The sequence below is a fragment of the Perognathus longimembris genome, chromosome 12 (genome assembly GCF_023159225.1).
Source record: "Perognathus longimembris pacificus isolate PPM17 chromosome 12, ASM2315922v1, whole genome shotgun sequence".
In the NCBI taxonomy this organism is placed as follows: Eukaryota; Metazoa; Chordata; class Mammalia; order Rodentia; family Heteromyidae; genus Perognathus; species Perognathus longimembris.
The window spans coordinates 20,504,819-20,531,119 of record NC_063172.1 but is presented as its reverse complement, the minus strand read 5'-3'; the positions used below and the strand labels follow the sequence as shown (position 1 = coordinate 20,531,119).

The window sequence follows — 26,301 nt, the reverse complement described above, 5'->3', positions numbered from 1 at the left end:
GTAGTTATAAGGAAGATTCATTTAAATGATCATAACTGCCTTTTCTGAAAAAGGAAGTGGAATACATAAAAATAGGAAAGAGACCAAGACCATAATAAGTTATTTTTAATGTCTCATTCATTCATTCATTTAACAAGATTCCAGTTATGCAATACAATCATATTTACTGAATGTTCCCTGTGTGCCAGGCATTCTGTTAAGGTACCCTCCAGCATTATGTTATCGAATGCTCAAAATAATTCAGCCACTCAGTCATGTTACTATAGACAAGAACATTGATGTGGAGAGAATGAAAGTAAGTTGCACATTAGCAATCAGGGATTTGAGGAAAAGTGATCTGACTAGACATTTATTTCTAAATGTCATTAAGCTGCTCAACATTTGCTCTTCATTTATTTAATATACAGGACATAGAAGAATAAGCAATATATAAAATGTACTACATTCTATAACAAGAATTTGGCTATGGTGAAGGACATGAATATAGGCTTCACAAACAGTTTTCCGTTTGAGTATTTAAGGGAAAATCCAACTTCTCCAGGAGGAGAAGATATTGTACATAGAAGAAATGGATTGTGCAAATGTATGGAGAATTGAGTCAATAGAGTCATTTTAAGTAATTCCAGTACATCAAGAAGGGAGAAGAGATGATTCAAGAAAGTTACAAGAGAGATAGGAGAGTTGTAAGCAATAGAAAATTTACAGACATCGTGTTGTATTAGGGCAGCTCAGTTAACCTCATGGTTTGCATCCGGCAAAGGGAAGAATTCAGGCAAGACATGAACATAACTAAAAGTGATAAGAAAGTTTGGCAGAAAAAAATAAGGCAAAGGAAAAGAACATGTGGCGTTGAAATGCCACTGGAAGACAGCATTTCCACCCATATCAGCCAACTTGTGCCATCTTTCTACTAACAGAGGCCATGGATTAAATAGCGAGAATTGAAGTCCTTGAAGATGGCTTTCTGACTGATAGATCTTTTTATTTCCGGTAAGGTTGTTAGTAGCCTATACTTAGTTCCTCAGGCTTTCTCCTTTTTTCTTTCTTATAATTTTGTAGGCACTTGCCTCACTTCATTCTCAGAAAGATTTTGGTTTATTAATTTCTCTTGACATGTGAAAACTGTGCAAGACTTGATTCCTCACCACTTGATTTTCTACTTATTTATATTAAAAATGAGTCATATGTATATACACATACATATGTATATAAAGATAAGGTTTTCATTTAAATGGAACTTATGGATTAGAGTTAGTACACTCAAGGCTTGAGAGATCAGTTTGGAGATTATTATTAATATTAAGAAAGAGATAATTAGATTCAGAAATAATTCTGTCACATTGTGGAGCTGAAGAAGATATTCAGGAGGCAGAAGTAAGAACATTTATTGATGACATGACACAAGCATTGTTGGGGTTTGGACAACCCCTTTCTCCCCCCACGGGGAGAATGGTAACCACAAAATCTATGAAAGAGCACTCAGCCTGGCCCTCCGCCAGCGGAAGGCCAAAGGCGTGCTCACATGGGCAAGCGCTAAGTTGAGGAAGGGTTGCTGAAGCCTCCCCTCCCCCCAGTCCCCCCACATGTTACCAAGGGCGGAGGCGAAAAGGAAGGCATCAGGGACACGCTGCGGTGGTGGGAAGCGTCTCAAAGACTTTAATATGGAAGGGCACTTATATAGAAGTAATGGCGGGAAAGAAAGGGGGCTGGCCAAAGGGCCAGTCATAGGCTAGGGGTCACGTTCATCAAGTGACATCACGAAACTTCCCTTTGTGGGCGGGACAACCCCATCATGGTGGCACACACGTGTTCACCTCCCAAGGGGTGGAGGCCAGAAGGTGGGAGGGACTTCCATTGTCCCAAAGCTGGTGGAAGGGCAGCCTTCCCCAGGCCATAATAATCCCCAACAAGCATGAACAATATAAGGTTCTCGTGGCTTGTGGTAGATATGACAGGATGTAAATTTGTTCCATTTACTAAAGTGGGGAACGTGAAGGAGTGAAGTCACATGTGGGAAGCCAATGAGATTCATTGCTGAGGTTGAAGGTCAAAAAGAATAATAAAGAATAATAAAAGAAAGTAGCATCTGGAGCTCTGGGCTCCCTACCTTACTTGATATAAGGCATTTATTTAGAAAATTCATGCTTTCTGTATCAGTTTGTTTGAGATATAAACCTTCTTCCAGATTACTAGTTTTGTAAACCAGAATTTCTTCTTTAATAACCTGGCAGGTATCCCTTTGAAATGTTACCAAAAGCCCTTCTAGTCTCTTCAAGAGGATTAGATGCTATACTTCACAAACTCCAATTATAAAAACATCCAATTATCAGACATAAATGACCTTATCACATTCCCATTTTTTCTACAAAGAGCTACCTGAACTTTAAAACCCTTCCTCCTTTTCAAAAGTTGTAAACACATTATCTCTTCCTTACTGTAATAATTCTGAATAAAATCTTTCTTGCCTATTTCACTGTTGTGGAAAACTTTCTTTCATACTCATGAAATACTCCAAATATGTGAATATATTGACAGTAAAACATTTTTTTACCCTCCTAGTCCCTCAAGACCCAGCATGACAAATTCTGTAGTATTTTCAATGCCTGAAATTTTCATATCATTGAAGGCCATTTCCATTTTGACTAGTACATCAAGAGCTGGTTATTGCTGTTACATCAATTAAGACAATTTGCAGTATTTTGTGTTTAGAATGATCTTATAGATAATTTGCTTTTGAAAATAACTGCTATGTTCTTTACCTTGCTAGTTTTATAAATGGGGAAATACAATATTTGATCAGAAAAAGTTGCAAATCTGAAATTAAAATTAAATATTTTGATTCCAGTTTAGCAATCACTTCTGTGATGTATTTACTCATTAATTTTCTAAAGGAGGTATCTATTTAAACATTTATTCTTCTCTTTACTAAATGTCAAATCCAGATAGAAATGTATCAAATAATAAAAAACAATATTCAGTCAAAATATTTCTAGTATTATTTTGAGGATATAAATTCTTATTTTAAGTTATTTCCCAATAATATATAATCCATTAATTTATATACAGTATTTCTTCTATATGTATGATAATGTATTCTCTGCTGAAATTTAAAAATATATACTGATATGATATCATATCTGACTTTAAGACACATTTTCTTTTACAAGAAACCATCATCAGTAATCTGAAATACAATAAGCACATTTGAGCTGGGTAAATGGTCTGGAAATATAAAGAGAAGACAGGTGGTACTCTAGGGAAGGAAGAAAAAATATTGACATAAAAGTTGCCAGAGGGGAGTTCAGATTAAAGAACCAATAGAAGGTAGGGTCAGGGAGAGGTAGACAATGAATACAGACATGAAATGAGACATACTAGCTTGTATGGGAGAAAGTCAAGTGTGTTTTCTTGTTGCTGTCGGTCAGTATATTGTTAGTAGAAGAGAGGGGAAGTTCATGGTTTCAGGCAGTAATTAGGATTTTCAAAGACTTTTAAACTAGCAGATACCTAAGGAACTGCAAATGTAAAACTTCCAGAATAAACTTCTAGTGATTGTAAGGTGGGACCAGGAAACCCCAAATGAACAAGATCTCTTATCCTAATCTTTATTTTGTGTTTATTCTGTAGGCTCCATGGTCCACAACAAAACAAAACAGGATGTAAGTGATCTATATTTTCAAGATTCTGATCTCACAAGCTGCTAAGATGAAGCAGTGATTTGGATATATTAGTGAAATGCATGTTGTTGCTTCTAATCTTCTCTTTGAAACAACAACAAAAGCAAAGTAAGAGAAATATAAAGTATGAGCAATATAAGATAGATGTACTTCATTTTTTTAATGCCTAATGAAAGTGTATTAAATACAGCTGAAACATGGGCTGTTTTGGGTATTATGGTTAGTGGAAAGGATCTCATTCACAGAGTCTAAATTGTTTCAGACTGCATTCAGATAAAACACACTTGGACTAATGAAAATGGTAGGGACATCTGGTGTTTTGCAAATGTAGATACTCTTCCATCTGGGAAGTGTCACTCAGGTGTTCTGAAGGGATTTTGGAACTATGAGGTCTGAGTTTGTACCTAGAACTTGATAATAATTGAATTAGAAAGCAAACAGTCTAATGAAACTAGAGGCCCAGGGCTGGGGAAATTCTATGTTGGGTTGAGGGTGGGATACCTACTACAACCCTGGCCAAGAAAGCATGTCCTAGGACAGAGTATTAACACTTACATTCCTGGTTTGTGGTTCATCTTTTATTAAGTAAATTCATTTTTCCATTTTCCACATTTGTTATGTTGTTATGTCATATGAATGTGAAGATATAGGGCCTAGACATAATGTGGAGGCATTCCAGGAATACGAGCCTTTGTTTGATAAATACTGCTCTGTACATGGCTGCCTGACAAAACCCTTTGGAACCTCATCTAACAATGGTGGCTCCACTTTATTTTTTTCTTTTATTTCCTTTTCTTAACTTGCTTGGTAATTGTTGATTTAACAGGCCCCCTAACTTCTCTGACTTCCAACTTTCTCTAGCACTAGCCCTAAGACAAAATGAGAAAGCAAGAGTTAAGTTCAAGATTAAAAAGCAAAAATTACAAAGAAGCTTGAATTCCAGTTCCATTTTTTCCCCACTTCCTTGGTCCCTTTTTCTCCTTTTTCATGGATAGTTCAGTGTAAACTATAAGAAAACCATTACAGGTATATTAAAAGTAATTTTCTTATCGCAGACATCAATGAGACCTGAAATTCAATTATATATGATTAATAAGAGATGTTTATAGTTACATATAAATATGTATGCATATAAACAAACATCCTGGCTATTTGCAGCCACAAATCAATTGTTGATGTAAAATGTTGTCTCAAAAGATTTCAAAGAGTACATAATGCATGAGAAGGAGACAGATTTCCCTTCCTCTGAGGTTAATTGAGATTCAAGGGAAAACCCCTAATCCTCAAAGGGAAAGTTGATTAGGCATGCCAGACTAGGCTTCTCTCCACAACAGTTCTGCAAGGAGTTCAGGTCCATCCTATTCATCTGAAGGATTTTCTCAGATATCTGACACATAGTAGGAAGGCATATGTGCCATAGAGATTCAGAGAGTTCTATTATGAGGGCAAAGAAATTCTTGCATGAGTGAACATTTTACAAAACATTCTGAAATGTGTTAGAACAAAACATTCATATTCAAGAACATAATTATGTAATCCAGAAGGCCAATATTCTACTACATATATGTTGGGGAGATTGTACTATATTAATGAAGGCATTGCTGGCTACAGTGCAATTGGTAGAGGGCACAGAAAACCAGAACAAAAGGAAGACAAAAGTAGATAGTGCATATGCATAAGAGCTTTCTGGGACACAGATTACAGGAAAATATTATGAAGAAACCATTAACCAATCGTCACGAATAAAACAAACAGTAATCCACTTCTAAATGTATCTTATTTTATTTAAAGGTACTTGGGTTGAATTTAGGACCTTATGCTTACTAGTCAAGCTCTTTGCCAATTGCTCCATATCCCCAGTCTCCATTTCTAAATTTAAACTACAAATTCCACTGTATACATGAGCTTTAGGAGAGAAAAGCAAGCTACTATTCAGGACAGAATTCTCTAGATACCAGGTATTTTTAGAGAAGAGAGGTACATCACTTTGGCTTCTATATTGAGAGCAAACCTGAATAGGAGCAATGAGACTTGTTAAAGGTTCCCCTCCCCAAATGAGGTCAGAGATATTGGTGGCTGTCCCAAAGATGTCAGGAATGGGGATAATAAGAACTGGCTAGTATCTATGTGTATTTCAAAGGGAGAGCTAAGGAGTTCTCTTGAGGTATTGGTTATGACACATTAGTGAGAAAGGAGTCAGGAATATCTTAAACAATGTGATCCCATTTACTGAAATAGTGACAATGCTACTAACAGTGGTGGAAAGGTTTGTCAGGGTAGCAGACGTGCTTTGATGTGGGTTAGAGTAGCTAAGCTTGTACAGGTTAATTTTGAGAAGCTTATTGAACATCTAAGGGATGATGTTGAGTAGAATTTGAAATGTGTAGGTCTAACTGTGAAAAATGCAGATGTGTATGTGTGTATGTGTGCATGTGTGAATTTGAAAGGTATTACTACATGAAAATGAGTAAAAATCATCTATAGAAGAAATAAAATTATTAAGAGTAAGTATCCAAGACATGGCTTTGCGACATTGGCTCATGTCACACAGATGAAGAGAAAGGAAGGGAGAAAAATGACTCTGAATGGCCTATTTACTAAAATTAAAATTTAACAAAGCTTATTTTTTCCGAAAATGCTAAACAATTTTCAAAATTAAACCACTGGAAAATGTTTGATTATAAATGATAAATGGCACAGATTATAGATCTTATAATAAAATAATGCATACATTTTAATCTTTCAGTTTTGCTGTCACAAATAATCTCAGTCTACATGAGTAATTGAATAACACTTTTATTTTTAAAAAAATGACATTTGCCAATGGATACTAAATCCTCATACTCAGGAAATGTTTCTGTGGCTGTAATAGAGATAGGAGAATTTATTTATGTCCAACTGTCTTGACTTTAAAAATCTCAAAACGACTTAGTACTCACTGTTTGACACCTAGGAAGAGAACTTATTTGTTTTATCCTAAGTCTCATATCTCTTTTAAGTTCTTGGATTCATTGGGGTTTTTAGTGGTAGCAAATATAGAAGCAAGGATTTGTAAAGTAGGAATGCAACTCAGAAAGTAGCTTAAAAAGATATGTCTAAAACATTATCTCTCTTCCTTGAAAATGCATAATTTTTTATAATAAGGTGGAGAATATATTCACCAAGCTTCCAAGGAGACAGAATTTCTGTTGAAAACCTGTGGTGGCTATTCATGGATTTCCAGTGTATAGATAAAAATTGTTAGTTTGTGTTTTTTTGTTCTAAGTGGGTAATGCTTTCTGCCAAGAAAAAAGGATGAGCTCATTTTCATTATTTATTTGTTTATTTATTTATTTGGTGCAGGCCATTTGGTTTCAACTCATTGCTAGGGTATTGTTCCTGAGATTCTTTTCACTGAAATCTAGAACTCTACTACATGAGCCACAGCTGTACTTTTAGTATTTTTGGTGGTAAACTGGAGATATGTCACACGAACTTCCTTACCCAGACTGGCTTCAAACTGCAACCCTCAAGTCTCAGCCTCCTAAGTGTTTAGGATTACAAGCATGAGGCACCAATGCCCAACTGAACTCATTTTTCTATGCCCTACATACAGTGAATTAAGTTTCATGTTAACTACAATGCTATGAAAGGGACAGAGATGCTGAACACATGTGAGCAAAAGTATACACCAGAGTAAGGAACACTGAGAATGAGGAGAAAAACATCTTAGTGAAGGAAGGATTGTATCTGTGGGAAACAGAGAGGAAGAGAAATAATGATGAAGACAGTGACATTGATAATGCTGCTGCTGCTGCTGATTTTTATAGGTGACAGTACTTTGAATGTGGATAGTTTAAAACTATTAACATTTTTATTTCATATATTAACATTTCTGTTAATATTAGCATTTTTGTTATATATTAACATTTCTGTTACATCTCAAATAAAAGAATAGATTAATGACTGTTAGGTATAAATTGTTCTTTAACTACACTAGTTATAATTAGTATAGTCCTATCAATGGTTAAATGATTAGTAGAAATTGTTCTATGTCATATTGATCAAATTGAGGGGTGTAATTCAAAGGGGGGAGGATTTTAAGACACAGGCATTATATAAATTCCAAGTTGATAGGTTAGGATATTGGCACCATTTAGGGAAAATGCACCATTCAAGAAAAGATATTATAGATAAACTAATTTTGGTAGCAGATCACATTTTAGTCGTGTGTTCAGGAAGGTTCTGTGTAGGCTAATGCCAATTTTCAATAGTAAAATAGTAGCTGTTGTGGTTAGGTACAGAAATATTTATCTGTAATTATTTCTCACAAAACACACCTGCCCATTATGGGAATAGAGTGTTTTCATTAACACTTTTAATTTATTTTAGTTATTTTGTTCCTCCTTTGGGCTTTTGAGGTTCTGAACCCTACTGAACACATTGAGCATTAGGTTCTATTTGTGATTTCAATCCATCAAAACTGTCATCTCCTGCCAGTTGGCTTCACACAAAAGACATAAATATCCAGATAAGTTGAGTTGCATGTAAATGTTAAAAAGAGATTTTTCTGGCTATGTGCTGAACCCAGAGTAAATCTTAAAAAGCCTGACTGACATTCACCAGGAAAAGTTAGATTCAGATTTGAAGGATCAAGTTTATAACTGTCTTAAAGTCAATTTACCAAATAATCACAGGCTTAATTCCACTACTAAGAGTCACAGAAATCCATGAATTTGGTAAAGCAAGTGAAAACTGAGAAAAAATGAATTATTCATAGCTGTGTGTTTGTGTGTGTGTGTGTGTGTGTGTGTGTGTGTGTGTGTGTGTTTAAGGAAGAAGGACAAGATATGATGCTCAGGTTATTTGAGGTATGGCTAATGAGGATAAAATTTTTTGGCAAAAAATGAGACAGACTGTCCCAGCCACTTGGAGTTGGCCCTCAGGATGAGCAGAATGTGGGTCGACAGAGATAAATGGGTTTCCCAAAGCCTCAAAGAAAAATCTCTCTCATAAGTCAAATATACATTTTGTTTTGTTCATAGTTTTAAGGCTCACAGAAAAAAAAATTAGTCATAAGAAATCATCTGGAGGTTTACTCTGTGTTAAGGGATTCTATCATTGAACAGATAGCTATCCTTAGAATTGCTTGACACAGTGCAAGAAATCTAGGACTCCATTAGTCCCTTCCAGTAAAATACTAAGTGAAAGAATCATATCCAAATTTCAAGAGATACACCCAGAAAGAAGTGAGGAGATGAATGAAATCTAAATGGTGTTATGACATGACATTCACCTCCTTTGTCTCAAATTTCCTAGCACTTTGACAGGTAGAATAGATTCCTGGTCACACTAATAGGAAAGTGAATTTATTTATTTATTTATTTATTTATTTATTTATTTATTTATTTATTTTGGCCAGTCCAGGGCTTGGCCTCAGGGCCTGAGCACCATCCATGGCTTCTTTTTGCTAAAGGCTAGTACTCTGCCACTTGAGCCACAGTGCCACTTCTGGCCATTTCCTATATATGTGGTGATAGGGAATCGAACCCAGGGCTTCATGTACACAAGGCAAGCACTCTTGCCACTAGGCCATATTCCCAGCCCCAATTTATTTATTATTTTTTTTTGCCTATGGGAAATTTTTTAAATTTTTTATTATCAAACTGATGTACAGAGAGGTTACAGTTTCATACGTTAGTCATTGGATACATTTTTTGTACTGTTTGTTACCTCATCCCTCATTCCCTCCTCATTCCCCTTCCCCTTTCCCTTTCCTCTCCTTGAGTTGTTCAGTTCATTTACACCACACAGTTTTACAAGTATTGCTTTTGTATTTGTCTTTTTTTACCCTGTGTCTCTCAATTTTGTTATTCCCTTTCAATTTCCTAGTTCTAATACCAGTATACACGGTTTCCAATACACTCATATAAGATACAGAGATAGTGTAAGTACAACCACAGGAAGGGGATACAAGAAGATCATCAATAATAGAAGCTACAGTTACACATAGCACATTGAAAGTAGTTACAACAGTGATATAACAATCGTTTCCATAACATGGAGTTCATTTCACTTAGCATCATCTTATGTGTTCATAAGGGTATAGCTTTTGGGCTCTTGTGAAGGAAAGTGAATTTAAAGTATATAAACAAATAATTCCATGCATAAATATGCCGAGAATACTTAGGAAAGAGCTTCATAGAGACTGATTATGGGACTTCTATTGTTCACGAAAATAAATAAACAACACTGACAATGCTGCATATGGGGATCGTGAAGTCATTAGAACAGTGTCAGAGAGAAATTAGCAAAGAAGATGTCATGAGTGGAAAACTGGTGGAGAAAGGAAGAGGACTTTGGGGAAGCCCTTTGTCCACACTGAAAATCCCTAAGTATACCCATTAAAGGAAAGTTAAAATAATCATCAATGAGACTTCCAATAACTATTCTTCATGGATTTATGCTGTTTCTATAAAGAAAGCACAAACTGTGGCCTTATATACAACCAAGTATATTCAAGCTGTAATCTCAGTGCTGCAAAGAAGTTATTCCATATATAATATATACAAACATGAATTATATATGTATATATGCTATATTCTTACTATAGTATTCCATCATTGCTAATATATATGTTATACATATATGTACATATACATATGTATTATATATATATGCCTCCACTACCAGAACTGAAAAAACATAAGGCTTTTAAGTGACATCTAATTTCTATATCTTCTTTGAATAATTTTTGAGATAAATTTAACCCATTTTAGAGACAAAAGTTCCAGCCTTCAGAATGTCTAGGTTCAACTTATTATATGTTGTAGTGTTGAACTTCATTTAAGGTCGGTAAAAATACATGTAAAACCTAGTTCTTTTCTACAACTATATTTAAAATATTTAAAATGAATCTGTGTTTAGCTGTGGGTTTATAAAAATGAAATACATTATATCAATTATTTTATATGGTCAGACGTCTCTTAAAAACTATAGCAGAAGAAAAGCTTCTCTTTTTTCTCCAGATGTGTCACTCTTACAGTTTTGAGAGTTGATTGACTTGAGTGTGGTGCTGACTTGCCAGCGGGTCTAACCTTCTAAGCAGCTGTGAAAGAGAGGACCTATGAGTAGTCTTGAAGGTTTTCTAAACACATATTTGATACAGACTTCCTTTGTTCTACAAATTCTGACTGAAACAAATAGCTTCCTACTATCTAGCTGAAATGGGACAACTACTATATAAAGATAAATTTTAAGGATGCATTTGACTCTGAAATGTCTCATGTAAAGAGAACAAAATACAAGTAGGAAATTAGTTACATTAATCAGTACATGTGGAGAAGTCCTTTTAAAAACTTATTTTATATAAAAAAGCTTATATCAAATTATGCAATATTCTGAAAAAAAAAGAGCTAAGAAGAGGGTAGCCACATGCACTTTTCTGTATAAGTGCAAATGACTGTGCTTCAGAAAAAGTGTTTAAAAAAAAAAAAAAAAAAAAAGGAAAAGAAGTTTCCTCAGCTAAGCTCAGGCTTTTCTTAGTTCCTAGCAGAATTGAGATAAATCCATAGGAAATCCTTATAAACCTACTGTAGAGTCTCAGAAATCAAATCTAAGTTATTTATAAAGCAATACATAGCAGTTGCTGTTATGGTGGTAGGAACCATTTCAAAGCTGTAAAGGTTACATTGTCTTGCACAATCCTAAAATGCTGCTTGTCCTCCTTCATGGAACTTCGTCTTTCCAGGTGTTTCCACATTGGTGATGAAACCACAAACAGGCAGGTGAATCAACTACCCATCATTTTGTTCATTGTCTTTACAAACCTCATCCAGCAACTCTCTTTAGTGTTCGGAGAGTTTTCTAGTCTTGCCCCTCAAAAAGAGTTCTACATACATACTTTGTCTTACTTATTTCTTAAAAGTAAAATTGCATTTGTTTTTCACAAATACTGGGAACTTGTTTTGCTGAATTATCTGAGATTCATGAAATCATTAACTTCCTTATTTTTAGCTCCCGACATAGTTAATCACCAAACTGTTTCACAATCAACGCCCATGTTCTGCCAATGAGGATACAACAAAGTGTGATAGTTAAAGAAGCTATTCTTTAGGGTTCTTCATGGAGTTTTGAAAAGACCTTTAGGGCAGAGGTATTTCACATGAAATGTCCCCAGCAGGACTTGGGAATAAAATCACCTACTTAGAAAGCAAGCATGCTTTCTCTAGAGCTTCCAATTATTCATCCAAACTTCTTTTTCTGCCCTACACACAGTCTGACTGAATGCCTGTTACATCCTTCTAACTGAAACAAACTTTATTCCTATATTCTCATTTAACAAAAAATATGAATGTAGGCCTTCTTGATTGGCTCCAAATTGGGCCAGGAAACTGATTAAAGAAGAATTGGGCTACAGGACAGAGCAGTATCTAAGGAATAATCCTTACTATTTTTCTCTTTTTATTTCAATTTTTTTTGTTGTCATTTACAATAGTTTTTAAAAGAAATCTCATGGTCATTGACAATGGCCCTTCCTAAACGGATAACATTTGAAGTTGAGGAAAAGACCTTAAGTTAATCAAGTTCAGCTCTCTGTTCTCCAAAATGATTCTGCTCAGGGCAAAGTACTTGCCTATAATTAAGCCCATAGTTTTGACACCTATCAGTGTACTACAATCATAAAAACAAATCAATTATTTACTGCTTACAAATCTATTAAATTTTCATGGTTTGATCTCTTCCAAAATTTTTTTATGCTCTTTTAGTAAATACACACACACACACACACACACACACACACACACACACACACACATACTCAATCACTAGATACTAGCAAGGAAAGAGAAATGGATTTAATAATACAAATTTCTTGTCTGGCTATTCTAAATAATTACTACCCCCTCTAATCATTTCTGTGGAATCTATAATTATACCCTTTAAAATCAGCATTTTAAGTATTATCTTCTTGTCAACATAAATTCAACTTCATGTGCATATACAAAGGTATATAATCCTAGACATTTTTTATTACCAACATACAAACATAAGCATGCAGGTAAATAAGCATTTCCCCCCCTTGAAGTCAGGGACTGGTACTTACATGAACTCTATCACTTGAGCCATACCCCCAGTCATTTTTTTATAAATTATTACATTTCAGAGAATATTTTTCATTTTACTCCAGGCTGATTTCAAATGGAGATTCTCCTGACCACCCCATTTTTATTTTTATTTTTTATTTTTGCCAGTCGTGGGCCTTGCCCTCAGGGCCTGAGCAATGTTTCCCTGGATTCTTTTTGCTCAAGGCTAGCACTCTGCCACTTGAGCCACAGCTCCACTTCTGGCTGTTTTCTATGTATGTGGTGCTGGGGAATCAAACCCAGGGCTTCATGTATACAAGGCAAGCACTCTTGCCACTAGGCCACATTCCCAGCACCTTGACCACCACATTTAAGAACATGGAATGACAAGCATGGACTAGCACATTGTACCATGCGATTGTGTGTGCTTATGTGTTAAGGTGGAAATAAAAATTGCAAAAAAAAGGAAAACGAATTTTTCAAACCTTATTATTTTAAACATATGACGGTCTTAGCTTAAATTTATTTTCATTATTTTTTGTAAGCAGAAAAATGTCGAAGTTATAAACTGCAATTTCATATACAAAACTTTATAACTGCATGTATAGATGTAACTGAGAGTACTAAAGGATGTTTTCACCAGCAACCAATATTTAACATTTTTTAATAAGAAATGAGGGCAAGATAATAATGTTTAAAAAGATATGTGCACCCTGCACCAAAATCAATTCCAAATGGATTAAAGACCTTGAAATCAAAACAGGCACCATGAAAACACTACAGGAAGGAGTAGGAGAAACACTTGGGCTCCTTGGCGCAGGACGGAACTTCCTTAACAAAGACCCAGAAAGGCTACAAATCAAAGAAAGGTTGGACAAATGGGACTGCATCAAACTGCAGAGCTTCTGCACGGCAAAGGACATAGCTCACAAGATAAACAGAAAGCCCACAGACTGGGAGAAGATCTTTACCGGACATTCAACAGACAAAGGGCTCATCTCTAAAATATATGCAGAACTAAAAAAAATTACCTTCTTCCAAAACAAAACCGCAAAGAACCAATAGCCCCCTCATCAAGTGTGCTAAAGACTTACAAAGAAACTTCTCTGATGAGGAAATGAGAATGGCCAATAGACATATGAAAAAATGCTCTTCATCACTGGCCATAAAGGAAATGCAAATCAAAACAACATTGAGATTCCATCTCACCCCAGCAAGAATGTCACATATCAAGAAAACTAATAATAACAATTGTTGGAGGGGATGTGGCCAAAAGGGAACCCTACTTCATTGTTGGTGGGAATGTAAACTGGTTCAGCCACTCTGGCAAGCAGTATGGAGATTCCTCAGAAGGCTCAATATACAACTCCCCTATGACCCAGCAGCCCCACTTTTGGGTATCTATCCAAAAGACCACAAACAAAATCACAGTAATGCCACCAGCACAACAATGTTCATCGCAGCACAATTTGTCATAGCGAGAATCTGGAACCAACCCAGATGCCCCTCAGTAGACGAATGGATGAGGAAAATGTGGTACATATACACAATGGAATTTTATGCCTCTATCAGAAAGAATGACATTGTTCCATTTGTAAGGAAATGGAAGGACTTGGAAAAAGTTATACTAAGTGAAGTGAGCCAGACCCAAAGAAACATGGACTCTATGGCCTCCCTTATTGGGAATAATTAGTACAGGTTTAGGCAAGTCATAGCAGAGCATCACAAGGCCCAATAGCTATACCCTTATGAACACATAAGATGATGCTAAGTGAAATGAACTCCATGTTATGGAAACAATTGTTATATCACAGTTGTAACTACTTTCAACTATGTGTACTACTTTTCCTATGTGTATCTGTAGCTTCTATTATTGATGATGTTCTTGTATCACCTTCCTGTGGTTGTACCTACACTATCTCTGTAATCTTATCTGAGTATATTGGAAACCGTGTTTACTGGTATTGGAAGTAGGAAATTCAAAGGGAATACCAAATTTGAGAGACACAGGGTAAAAAAAGAGAAACAACTACAAAAACAATAGTTGCAAAACTGTTTGGTGTAAGTGAACTGAACACCTCCGGGGGGGGGGGGGTGGGAAGGGAAAGGGGGGAGGGAGGGGGGTATGAGGGACAAGGTAACAAACAGTACAAGAAATGTATCCAATGCCTAACGTATGAAACTGTCACCTCTCTGTACATCAGTTAGATAATAAAAATTTGAATAAAAAAAAGATATGTGCTCACTATCTTACTCATGTAACTGTTCATCACCTTTACAATAAATTTTAAAAAACACAAAAGCAAACAAACAAAAAAGTGTAGTATTAGAAGTGGAGTTCTGGCTCCATTAATACAATACCAGTGGTTTAGTGGTAGAGTGTTTGCCTGGCATTCATGAGGCCCTGGGTTCAATTCCTCAGTACCACATACACAGAAAAAGCCAGAAGGGGTGCTGTTGCTCAAATGGAGGAATGCCAGCCTTGAGCAAAAAGAAGTTCAGGGAGCAAAAAGAAGTTCAGGGACAGTGCTCAGGCCCTGAGTACACAACCCCAAGACTGGCAAAAAAAAAAAAAAAGAAGTGTGAGCACAATCAGTGTGACAATCAGCACAGGAACACAGACATGCGCACAAATGGAAGCTATTAAAATGTTTCTAAAAAATCATAAACATTTAAAAGTGAGTTTTTTGCATAACTATCCATATTATGATGGATAATACTGAGAAGCACTTCACGATAAGGCTACTGGTTCACAACAGTCCAGGCAGGTTGAGAAACTTCCTATGATGGCTCCTAACAGTGCTTATCACATTTCTCGTCCTCCTTTCTCGTCCTCCTTTGTACTTACCTCCACATCTTGGAATCGGTCCACTCCACATTACTTTTCCATCCATAAGGATGCAAGTAATTGTTTCTGTCCCCTGGGTTTTAATAAATCCTTCTTCACATATAACTGAAATTGAACTCCCCAGTTGAAAGTTATCTCCAAATCGCCGAGCATTGATTGGTATTCCAGGATCAGGGCACTCGTTATGGCCAAATGCTTTAGAGAGACAAAGAAAAACATAAAAGGAGTATGAAAGAGAGGGACATACACATAGTTTTGGAAGAAGAAAAATAAATTCTCTAAAAAAGCTTGTATTTTTGTCTAGAAAAGTGTTTTATTCTCTTTCTTTTTTTTTTCTTTTTCAAGATACAAAGAATCTGCTATGACGATTCTAGTTTGTCTGGGATATTTGATGGTATGATTAACTGGAAACATGAATTACAGCAGAATTATTTACCTTATAACATTTGAGATATATTAAAATCTATGATTTCTATTTATTTGTGGATTTCATTAGACTTGCTCCATGCACAACTTGCCAGTCTAAGCTGCTTAGTATTCCAGCTGCTTACAATTTTAATTAATATAAATTTTCAGCAGGTTGATTTCATTTTATTGAAGCTCCTATTGTTCACTCTGTGGGGAATGGGGGAAAAAGTCTCCTTGTGAGAAATAATGTGAAATGTTTCAGTCCAGTATGAAGGTCTTACTTCTTTATGAGTTTCTATGATATTTACTTTCTACCACCATCCAGGAAGAGAAAAGAGACTTGATTTCTGTAATTCCCACATTCTGCACACAGTGATAAGTTGCTATCTCACTCATTTAGAACAACATATGAGCAAAGCGTCACTCACTGCTAAGGTCTTTTTTACTACTGCAAATGGCAGTGCTAAGCTTAGCCAAAGTGAAGTCACTGGCCTCCAGTAATACAAATAAAACTTGATGGGCTTGAAATGTATCCCTTGTTCTGGCTTTTAAATTTTCCTCTAACATTCTGTTATACATGGGTGATGTGTTTATGCCTCTCAGGAGAATGACCTTATATTACCTTATTTTGTCCATGGTGTATGTTCAGCCCAGGTAATTCAAATAGCAGATGTATAAATACAGAGTGATTATTTGAACAAGTTACAAATATATAAACTTAACTATTTTCCCCTTCATTCATCTGGGTGTCTTTATATGTGTCATAAAATTTTAATTTACTATAGTATAAATAAAAGAATGTTTTCCATCATAGCAAACCAATATATTCTAAATATGTAAAACAGATTATATAGATGATTATGATTTAATATTAGATTCATACTATTTAAGTAAAGGCAGTGTTTAAATTATATATATATAATTTTAAATTCAAAAGTTCATAAGCTGAAAAAATGCATCATTTTATATTTCATTTTAAGTTTAAACCAAGGACAAAAGTTAAATACTAAAATATATAACATACATGTGTATGTACTTACATCTAATATTTGTTTTATCATCTGATTTAAAAACACAATTTTGAAACCCAGGTGCCAGTGTCTAACACCTATAATTCTAGTTACTCAAGAAGTTGGGATCTTAGGATCATGGTTTAAAGCTAGCTCTGGCAGCAAAGTCTATGAGACTGTTATCTCCAAGAAATCACAGAAAAAGCTAGAGTGGTACTGTGGCTCAAGTAGTAGAGTGCTAGTCTTGAGTGAAAGGAGCTAAGGGAGAGCACCCATACCCAGAGTTCAAGGTGCAGGACTGGCAATCCCCTTCCCACTCCCCCCAACAAAATCCTCAATTTTGATTAAGACTAATTACTTCACTACATAATACAAAATGTATATGTGAAAGTAAAAAGAACATAATTAGGAAAAAATAAACAAAATTTCACATGTGATCAATTAAATAAGTCATTATAGAAACAGAATAACATATATAAGATATGAAAAATAATAAATTGAAGCCAAAATGAAAGTTATAGATGGACATGTATATCTCTCTTTGATACATATATACAGTAATTTTGGAGAAATTTCAGATACAGAGATCATTTTCCACAGAAATTCCTTGTAATACTTACCACAGCAAATTTAACGGAGTGCATTTAGAACTCAGAAAAGATAGTGCTCACCATGAGTGTCACTTTGATAGGACAATAACTGTGGTTTGCTACTAATTGCCACTGCTCAGCACTGAGCAATGAGGATGGGAGCAAAGAGTGAAATTCTGTTTTATAGGGCAACATCAAACATGGGAAATGAAGTCCTAAGATTGTACCACACTTAACTATTAGCTCATCAGGAAGGTCAATATGTGACATAGTGAAAACTCTTACAAAGAAAAGTGTTAGTAAGCATCATAAATCACTAGGATTTCTTTTTCCCTTAGCTGATTTTTTTTGCTACAGTTAGAAATTTTTTTCATAAAACAAATACCCATCCTTTGGAAATGCAAAAAAAAATAATGTGTGTATGACATGAATAACTAACCAATCCCACAAAGACCGCCCACATAGAGAGAAAAAAAATGAACACAGGATAAGACAAACGTGATAGTACAATTTAAAAGTTAGCCAAATCACAATAGTTTGATGATTATTAAATATCATGCACTCTCTATTAAATTTTCTCTGTCTATCATCTCCTATACTCCTTAAAGCAACACTCCCTAGTTTACTGTGAATAGCGTTACTGCAGTTGTTCTTCTATCAAAACTAAAAATTTAGTAAAGATGAGATTTAGAGATAAGATAACTTGACTTTAGAGATGACACTCTTAGGTACTAAGGCACCCTCCCCCAAATTGGCTTTGCTAGGTCATCTCAGTGTTCTCCAGCCTCCAAATTCATGATTTCCTTCTCTAAAATGCTTTTGAAGACATGATCCTTACCATCCCCGCCAAACTGGAAGTACAACTCTGTGTTGTCAATATTAATTTAAAGTGTCCTAATGATTTGTGAGTAGCTTGAAGAAAAGAACTATTTTTTGTATATTTGCATATAAATAACAGCCAAATCCATGATGTATAGCAGGTTTGAGTTTATGACAAGTCTTAATAGAATAAGCTAATATATTGGCTGATATAGTAATGATATTTGAAATGCATCTCCTTAATGCTCAGCCTCTTTGACAAAGAGAAATGACGGAGTAAGGAGTAAAATGGAGTTGGAAATCGAGAATTAAATGACCACCCTTGGCAAAACTAGGTCTTTAGCTTGATTGAATTTGCTTCTTTGTGAATCAAGAATTGATTTGCATCACTGTTTTTGAAATGTAATTGTAGAGGTATGTGACATGGAAAGCAACAGAGAGAAAGCTTACTATTATAACTGATGTTAAAGCCACGTCCTGACATTGAGTGGTCGGCTTGAAATTCCAGTCTCAGTATATGACTATTACTTGTAAGGTGAGAAGGCACTTCAGCCCCAGTAAACGTTCCAAGAATCGGAGAATCTGGAGAGTCCCCATCTTTAACAGCAAGAAAGTCAAACTGAGATTCCAGATCAAAGTCATTGAAGGAAAGATGTATTCGACTTCCTGGATCAGAGATTATTGTCCAGATGCAATTTAAATTATTTCCATATCCTTCTGGGTAATCAGGAGAAAGTACTGTTCCCATTGGTGCAGTGAAGTTGGAGAGACAAGGAACTGACAAAAAAGGAAGATTATAAAGTACAATAAATATTCCAGAGTAACAAGGTTTACCTTATTTTGTCATATTCTTCAGTTTAGGTCTTAATCAGCACTTTGGTTAAAAAAATATTAAACAGTGTAATTTATTCTACAAAACAGGAAGAAAATGACATTGATCAAGATACTTTTTTTTTTCAAATTGTGGCCTCTTTTTACAACTACTCAATTATAAAAATTTTAAAAATTAAGTTAAAAAATAATCAGACAGGCCTGGTGTGGTGATGCATGCCTATAATTTGAACTATTCAAGGTAGAATTAGCACTATTAGTCAATATGTCAGCTTGAAAAAAAAATAGCCCATCTTAAAACAAATAAACAACTACAGAAAACCCTAAGGTACAAGACTGAGGGTATGGTTCAATTAGAAAGGCACTTGTCCAACAAGAGTGTGGCACCGAGTTCAAATCTGGTAAGTACTTAAAAACACACATACACAAAAATTATCATCTCCATTTGTGGACAAAGTTACCACACACAACAGCCTTATCACTTACATAAGTGTATCTTCTGTCAGGTTTTATGTTTATGATTATATACATACATATGTATATATATATATATAGCAATTTATTCTTCCAAATAAATTAACTTCCGAATATTTTTCAAATATTGCTTATAGAATATTACTTGCTAACTTTTATTGCACATCAGGATATTAGACATATATAATTTATAAATTTTTAAATTTGTTTTTCATCAACAATGTATTCTCATTAAAGGTATTCTCGTGTCTATTAAAACGCCTTTTAAAGTATTTCCATCATTAGATTGGGGCTCAGCAGAAGAGTGCTTGCTTAGCTTTCTAAAGACCCGGGTCTCTATCAGCAGCACCCCGTTTTTTCATATTTGATGTTGATATATTATATTAATAGATTCTAAATATCATATAGCCCAAATAATATAGGCTTGAACTTAGGGTCTAACACTTGAGCCACTGCCCCACTTCTGGGTTTTGAGTGGTTAATTGAAGATCAGAGTCTCAGTGGGACTTTTCTGTCCAGACCTGCTTCAAGCCATAATCCTCAAAACTCAAACTTTTTGAGATTACAGGCGTGAGTCACTGGTGCCCAGCTATTATTACAGAACACGTTTTTAGACCACTTAGAATAAAAGAACTTCAAGTAAAGCCTTTGAAGTTGTTAGTAAGGTTTGGATATTAATCAAAGGCAAATAAGATTATCTTAATATATCTTGTCCTTTCACAGCAGGAGCCTCACAAGTGATCCAGGCTAGGAAGAGGAACCCACCTAAATTGAAAGAGATCCGATAAGAGAGTGTCTTCACACTCTTCCTGTCTTGAATTTCTGAACAATAAATGTAATAAAACAGGGACATTTCTGACAGATTACAAAAAGAATACCCACTTTATTGTAAAATAATGAAGGTAATATTTAATTAAAATTATGTATATCAGTAGGTAATGCAAACTATGTTTTACTTTTAGTTAAACATGACACACTTAATGTATTTTGGAAAGCATATTTATTTTTACCCAAGCATATTATGTATCATAAACATGAATGGATTTTATTATGTTGAAATATAAATAAATGCTACTTTATATATTGCTTTATATACATGCAAAAATAAGTTAATGCATTACACACATGATACAAGTTTAAATATATTAGGTGCATTTGCTTGTGCATAAGCATAGACTATCTTGTTAAATGAATCTACTAGAGTTAGCGTCAACGTATAATTTTCATAAGCATGCTATCTATAAAGTATAAAAAGCCACCAAATTAAGTGTTATAAGAACACATGTAATATATATTTTGCAATTACCAAATGAACTATGTTAACTTTATTTAAATCTCTAATGAAATTTATAAGCACACTTGTTAAAGATAGTATCACAGAGTGCTACTCATCCAGAAATAATTACATGGTTCCAGTGCTTTGCCATTAATTACAAAAGCAATTACATGCAAGGACAGGGAGGCATATGCCATCTAGAAGGAAGCATTTGGTACTTACAGATACAGATGGGTATGTTTGCAGACCATTGGTTATTCTCTTGACAAACAATGGATTTTTCTCCAATTAATTCAAACCCAAACTGGCATTCAAACCTTAAAACATCACGGTTAGAAAAACCATCACCTTCTCTAATTCCATATAAGGGTGTCCCGGGATCACCACAACTTTCTTTCTCTATTTCTGTAAAGAGAGAACATAGACGTTACCTTCCAATGTATCCAGCTAGATGCTGATCATGAGCCTAATATATATACTCTTAATGTGAAACCATTTCAGAGTAAAGTATTCATACATTCTTCAATCTTTTTTTTCCTTATTAGTAAATGACCTTGTTTAATCAAATATTCTTTAAGAAAGAAAAGACAAGGTGTGTATTTCTCTTACTTTAAGAGAAGTTGGGAAATCTGAAATTATATCTAATAAGATTGCCAGAGGACATATTCCTAAAAGAATAATTGTGATAAAGTCTGAATTATTTTTGTCAACACAGATTCTCTGGATAGTTTCATTGACTTTGACTGCATCTCTGGGTATATCTGTAGTTGAAGTATTTTTCTCAGAAAGTACCGCAGGTGCTTTCTCAGGATCACTAGTTGTTGCCTTTCTGGAGAAATTCTGGCCGTGAGGCAGAAAGACTTTCAATGTAAAACTGCAGCTAGATCTCTAAGGGAACACTGGTTTTGAAAAACTCAGCTTATTTTTTCGAATATATCTCTCTGTACTTCTCTATTTATTTCTGTCTTTTTCTGCCTGTACCTATCTCTATATCATCTATCTATTATCTATCTCTCTTTATCTTCTTACTAAATGTATAGGTAAGGAAGACGAGGAAGAAAGAAGGAGGAGGAGGAGGAGGAGGAGGAGGAGGAGGAGGAGGAGGAGGAGGAGGAGGAGGAGGAGGAGGAAGAGGATCAAGAGGAAGGGAGGAGGGGAGGAGGGGAAGGAGGAGCAAGATAGATAGACAGGTCAATAATAGGGATAGATAGACATATATGTGTTTTAAGGATACTACAGTCCCCAAAACAACTTTGATTTTTTTCTTCCTATTCTGAATCATTACCTTATCTTTATATCATTTTAATTATTTCTGTATTTAGGCTGGGAGTGAGAAATCAATCTAGTATTTTGAAGGAACAATTTTTCTTTGTTCCTTTAGTGCAATATTCTTTACAATTGATCATAAATTTTTATAGAAAGACAAACTTTTAGATCTAGTATAATCCCCACAATAGATGAAATATACAATATGCAAATATGCAATACAGAATGCAATGATAGAGCTATGCACAAAGAATAGGAAAAACTGCTATCATTTACTGCACACTGAAACTGTGCTGGAACTGTGAAAATATAATAAATTTTCAGAATGCAATCTAACTCTCAACAAAACCTACAAAGGAATTACTCTCATCTCCATTTATAGATAAGAAATTTGTAGATGAAAGTTAAGTAGTTTGAATAGTTTCACAACTGTATAAATAGCAGAAATTACATCTTTCTGAAGTCAAAACGTTAGTCATTGCAATACAGAGGAGTATATTTCATTCACTAATTATCTATTCACTAAATCCAGGTTTAGTTTCTACCAAGTGTGAAAAATAACACTTGGCTTGTTCAGGGCTTTGAGGATCTGGTGGTGGGTGGCATCACAATGGCAGTGACACATGAAGGAAGATGAGAGGCCACAGTTACACTGGAAGCCAGCTGATGATTCAGGAGTCACTGAAACACTGATGCAATGAATCATCTACCTGACTACCACCTCCGACTCCCACTGTAACTCTATTAATCTGTCAGGACACACTCCCAATGGCAGAGACAACTTCCACTGGGACTGATAGTGAAGGCTCTGTTACATCCCACTTCCCCTTATTAGGGACCAAGTATAAAGCACATGATCCATTCAGAACAAAACATATCCAAACCATATGGAATTACAGTACAAGGATTTAAAACCTAGAGAAGATTTTACACATCTCTCAATTCGTACAAGACTGCTACTAAAATTCATAAAGATTACCCTGAATGTGCATCTTTTGCTATTCCTTTCTCCCAGCTTCTATAGAGCTTAGAAAATGTCTATATTGATACATAGACATTATCTTATTTTTTGTTTATGTACTGATTTCTCTTTTATGAGCCTTCCCCACCTTGCATTTCATATCTTTATGCTTGGTGATGACAAATATTTATATGCTCTTTATGTATCCTTAAAATTGCAAGCATTTGTGCTGACATCATTCCATGGGCATACAATTAAATAATGTATTTCCTTAATGTCACACAAATTCTATGAATGAGAGCTGTAATGTGAACTTAGACTGTGTGGTTGTTTCATATCAATTCTTAGACACTATCCCTTCCTGGAGAAATGTTTTTAAAGAAAGAGCTATAGGTTTTTAAAAAAGGACAAAAAATGAACAATTAACATACATAACATGTGATTCTTTTTTAGAATAATATTAGTAATCACTAAATCCCATAGTTTTCAAGAAGATATAAAGAGACAGAAATTCCTAGAATAAGGATGCCCCAGTTACGAACAATTCTAGGTAGGAGTAACAAGGCAAAAGTAGGATACAAATATAAGCTTATTTTGGAAAAGCATGATTTACCTACTGGATACTTATGTTCTATATTAGCTTGTATAAATTACTCAGTCTTATCACAGGGCATATTTGCCAGCATTCTGAATTTTGCATATTTTTTATTAAACGCTTGTCCTTGGTCTGAGGCATTTTAAATGTCAGTGTTTTCATCATGTTTGTAAAACACATCCCACATTTATTATGGCAAATACTTTCCTCCTGCCTTTTGCTTGGGAAGTTGTACATTTCCTTCCACAAATCCCCTTAAACATTGACTGCAGTCCCATTTGTCTCCCATGCTTGAAGATGAAACCTAGGGCAACCCACTCTTAGCTCTACTGTTCATATAGCACCACCGCTGTAAGCCAGTTGCTGAGGTAACGTGATTCCCAAGAGGCTCCTTAACATTAAGAATCAGCAAAACAGCAAGTTTTTCAGATCACTTTCTTTTAACCTACACAGTTTCTCTGTGAAATATTTGAATTACAGTGTCAACTGTTGTCAAGTCAGAGATTGATCAATGAGTGGTTCTATGTCACTTTAAGGCCAGATGTTACAGTTTAGATGGAAAGCTGATTGAATTTAAAATTAAAGTTTATTACTTTAGGCATCAAAGATCAAAGTTAACTTGGTGACCAAACTTTTAAAAAACGTGTTGAAAGATGCCTGTTTCTACAAATTTCAGCCACTGCCATTTAAACCTACATTTCCCATAATGCTTTCAAGATACTTCGTAAGAGAGTTCAGAGCGCTTTTCTAGCATTTCCTCTGATCTGCCATTCCCTTATCTCAGCAATTCTTTCTCTTATTTTTACTTGGTTGTCTACACTGTAGGAAAGGAAAAGAAATGAGAACCAGGAGCTACTCTTGTGCTGATCTTTGGCTTTGAGGATAGAGGATACTTTGCTCCTTCCAAATTTAGTTGTGAAGGATGCACTGTTATTGGGGTCACTCACAGTGGAGGCAACCTTTGCTAAAGAAATCCCAACCTCCTTTCATACTCAGAGATGAAATTATTCTAAGGTGGTAAAATGAAGAATCAGTAGAGGCTCACACTTGAGATTTCTATGGTAAGCCAAGTTTTACAAGTAAGACAACCCAAAGGAAACAAATGGTACATTCATACTGGGTATGTGTGGGCACAGCTTAAGAAAGGTAACAAGGGATGTACTTATAGGGAATTGGATGGGAAGGACTGAATGAATAATCTTGGCTTTTAATCATGAGTTCCGTCATCTGTAGTGATCAGATGAAGGACTGAGACAGAAAAACTCTACTGAACTCATGTCTTGACCACTTCATCCATTCCTCTGACAAAGTGGCAAACCCCGAAACATTGCACGCAGAAAGCCAGATAGCACAGGAGCCTTGCTATTAAAAGCCCTTGCCTATTAGCTTTTAATCATTGTGAAGTAGGATACAAAGAGCAGAACAGGGAAAAATGAAAAATGAGTAAACCAGAAATATCTTTCTTTCATTATATTTTACAATCAAATATATTGATATTACTCAAAAGAAATAACACCATTATTCTATGAATCCCTCTATCTATCTACTATCTATCTATCTATCTATCTATCTATCTATCTATCTATCTATCTATCTTCTCAAAATCTCTGAAATATTGTTATGGTTTATACTATTTACAAATAGAAGCATATAAAAATGGAAACATGAGTTGACAGATTTGCAACAATGTGCATGTGTTGGAAATATGTGTGAAGGCAGATTGTAATATTTTGGGCCGAATGAGCACTTTAATCAGAGGAATGATTGTGTGACATAAACCATTACCTTTTCAAAAACTCAAAGCAGCTCAGTATGGGTGGATTTCAGGTGTAAGGGGCATGAGGGGGGAGATGTGGCCACCATTTGTGTGCTTTGAACTTTATTCTAAGCGTAGGTAAGGCATTGATGAGGCACTGCGGTTACACATAAAAAAAATAATCCACAGCAACTGTCACATTAACCTTATATGGAATGAACTAAGCATAATGTAGAGTCAATTAAGGAAATATGACCTACAGACTTAAGAGCTTATAGTCTAATAATGGTCAAAAAAAATGAAAATGTCAGGAAGCCTTCCTTTTTATCTGAAGACTCAAAGCATAGTTCACGTGCAACCTCACTTAACCTGTCTATTTTTTAAACATTTTCCTTTGAAGTACCTTGTAAGGAAGTACAAAGTGAAATATAGATTTTTGTCTAAATCTCTGTAGCTACCTGTTTAAAGAGTTTGCAAGCAAGGGTAGATCAATATTTTCTGAAGTATAATAACAATCAAAGTAAATGGATTTTTTTCTTTCCAAAGAACCAAAACTGCTAGCGGTCACCTAGCTACCATCAAAAATGTCAAAACTCTATTGCTCCTTCTGTATCCACTAGAAGGTAAAAGAATTCACAATTATGTTATGGTAGACCTTTGTATAAGTATAAAACAGGTAAAAAGAATCAAATACTCCCATTATAAAATACCACATTGAGAAAAGT

General features: G+C 35.1%; 1 protein-coding gene across 3 annotated transcripts in view; it reads right to left on the bottom strand.

Moving 5' to 3' along the window:
* Positions 1 to 26,301, bottom strand: part of Csmd3 (CUB and Sushi multiple domains 3) — an 860,328-nt gene that overhangs the window by 329,170 nt on the left and 504,857 nt on the right. For all 3 annotated transcript variants that reach the window (XM_048358905.1, XM_048358906.1, XM_048358908.1), the window contains 3 exons: positions 21,221 to 21,403; positions 18,868 to 19,194; positions 15,591 to 15,785 (listed from right to left, as the gene is read on the bottom strand). In XM_048358905.1, coding sequence (XP_048214862.1) covers positions 15,591 to 15,785; positions 18,868 to 19,194; positions 21,221 to 21,403 — 705 coding nt within the window. The remainder of the gene's footprint in view (positions 1 to 15,590; positions 15,786 to 18,867; positions 19,195 to 21,220; positions 21,404 to 26,301) is intronic.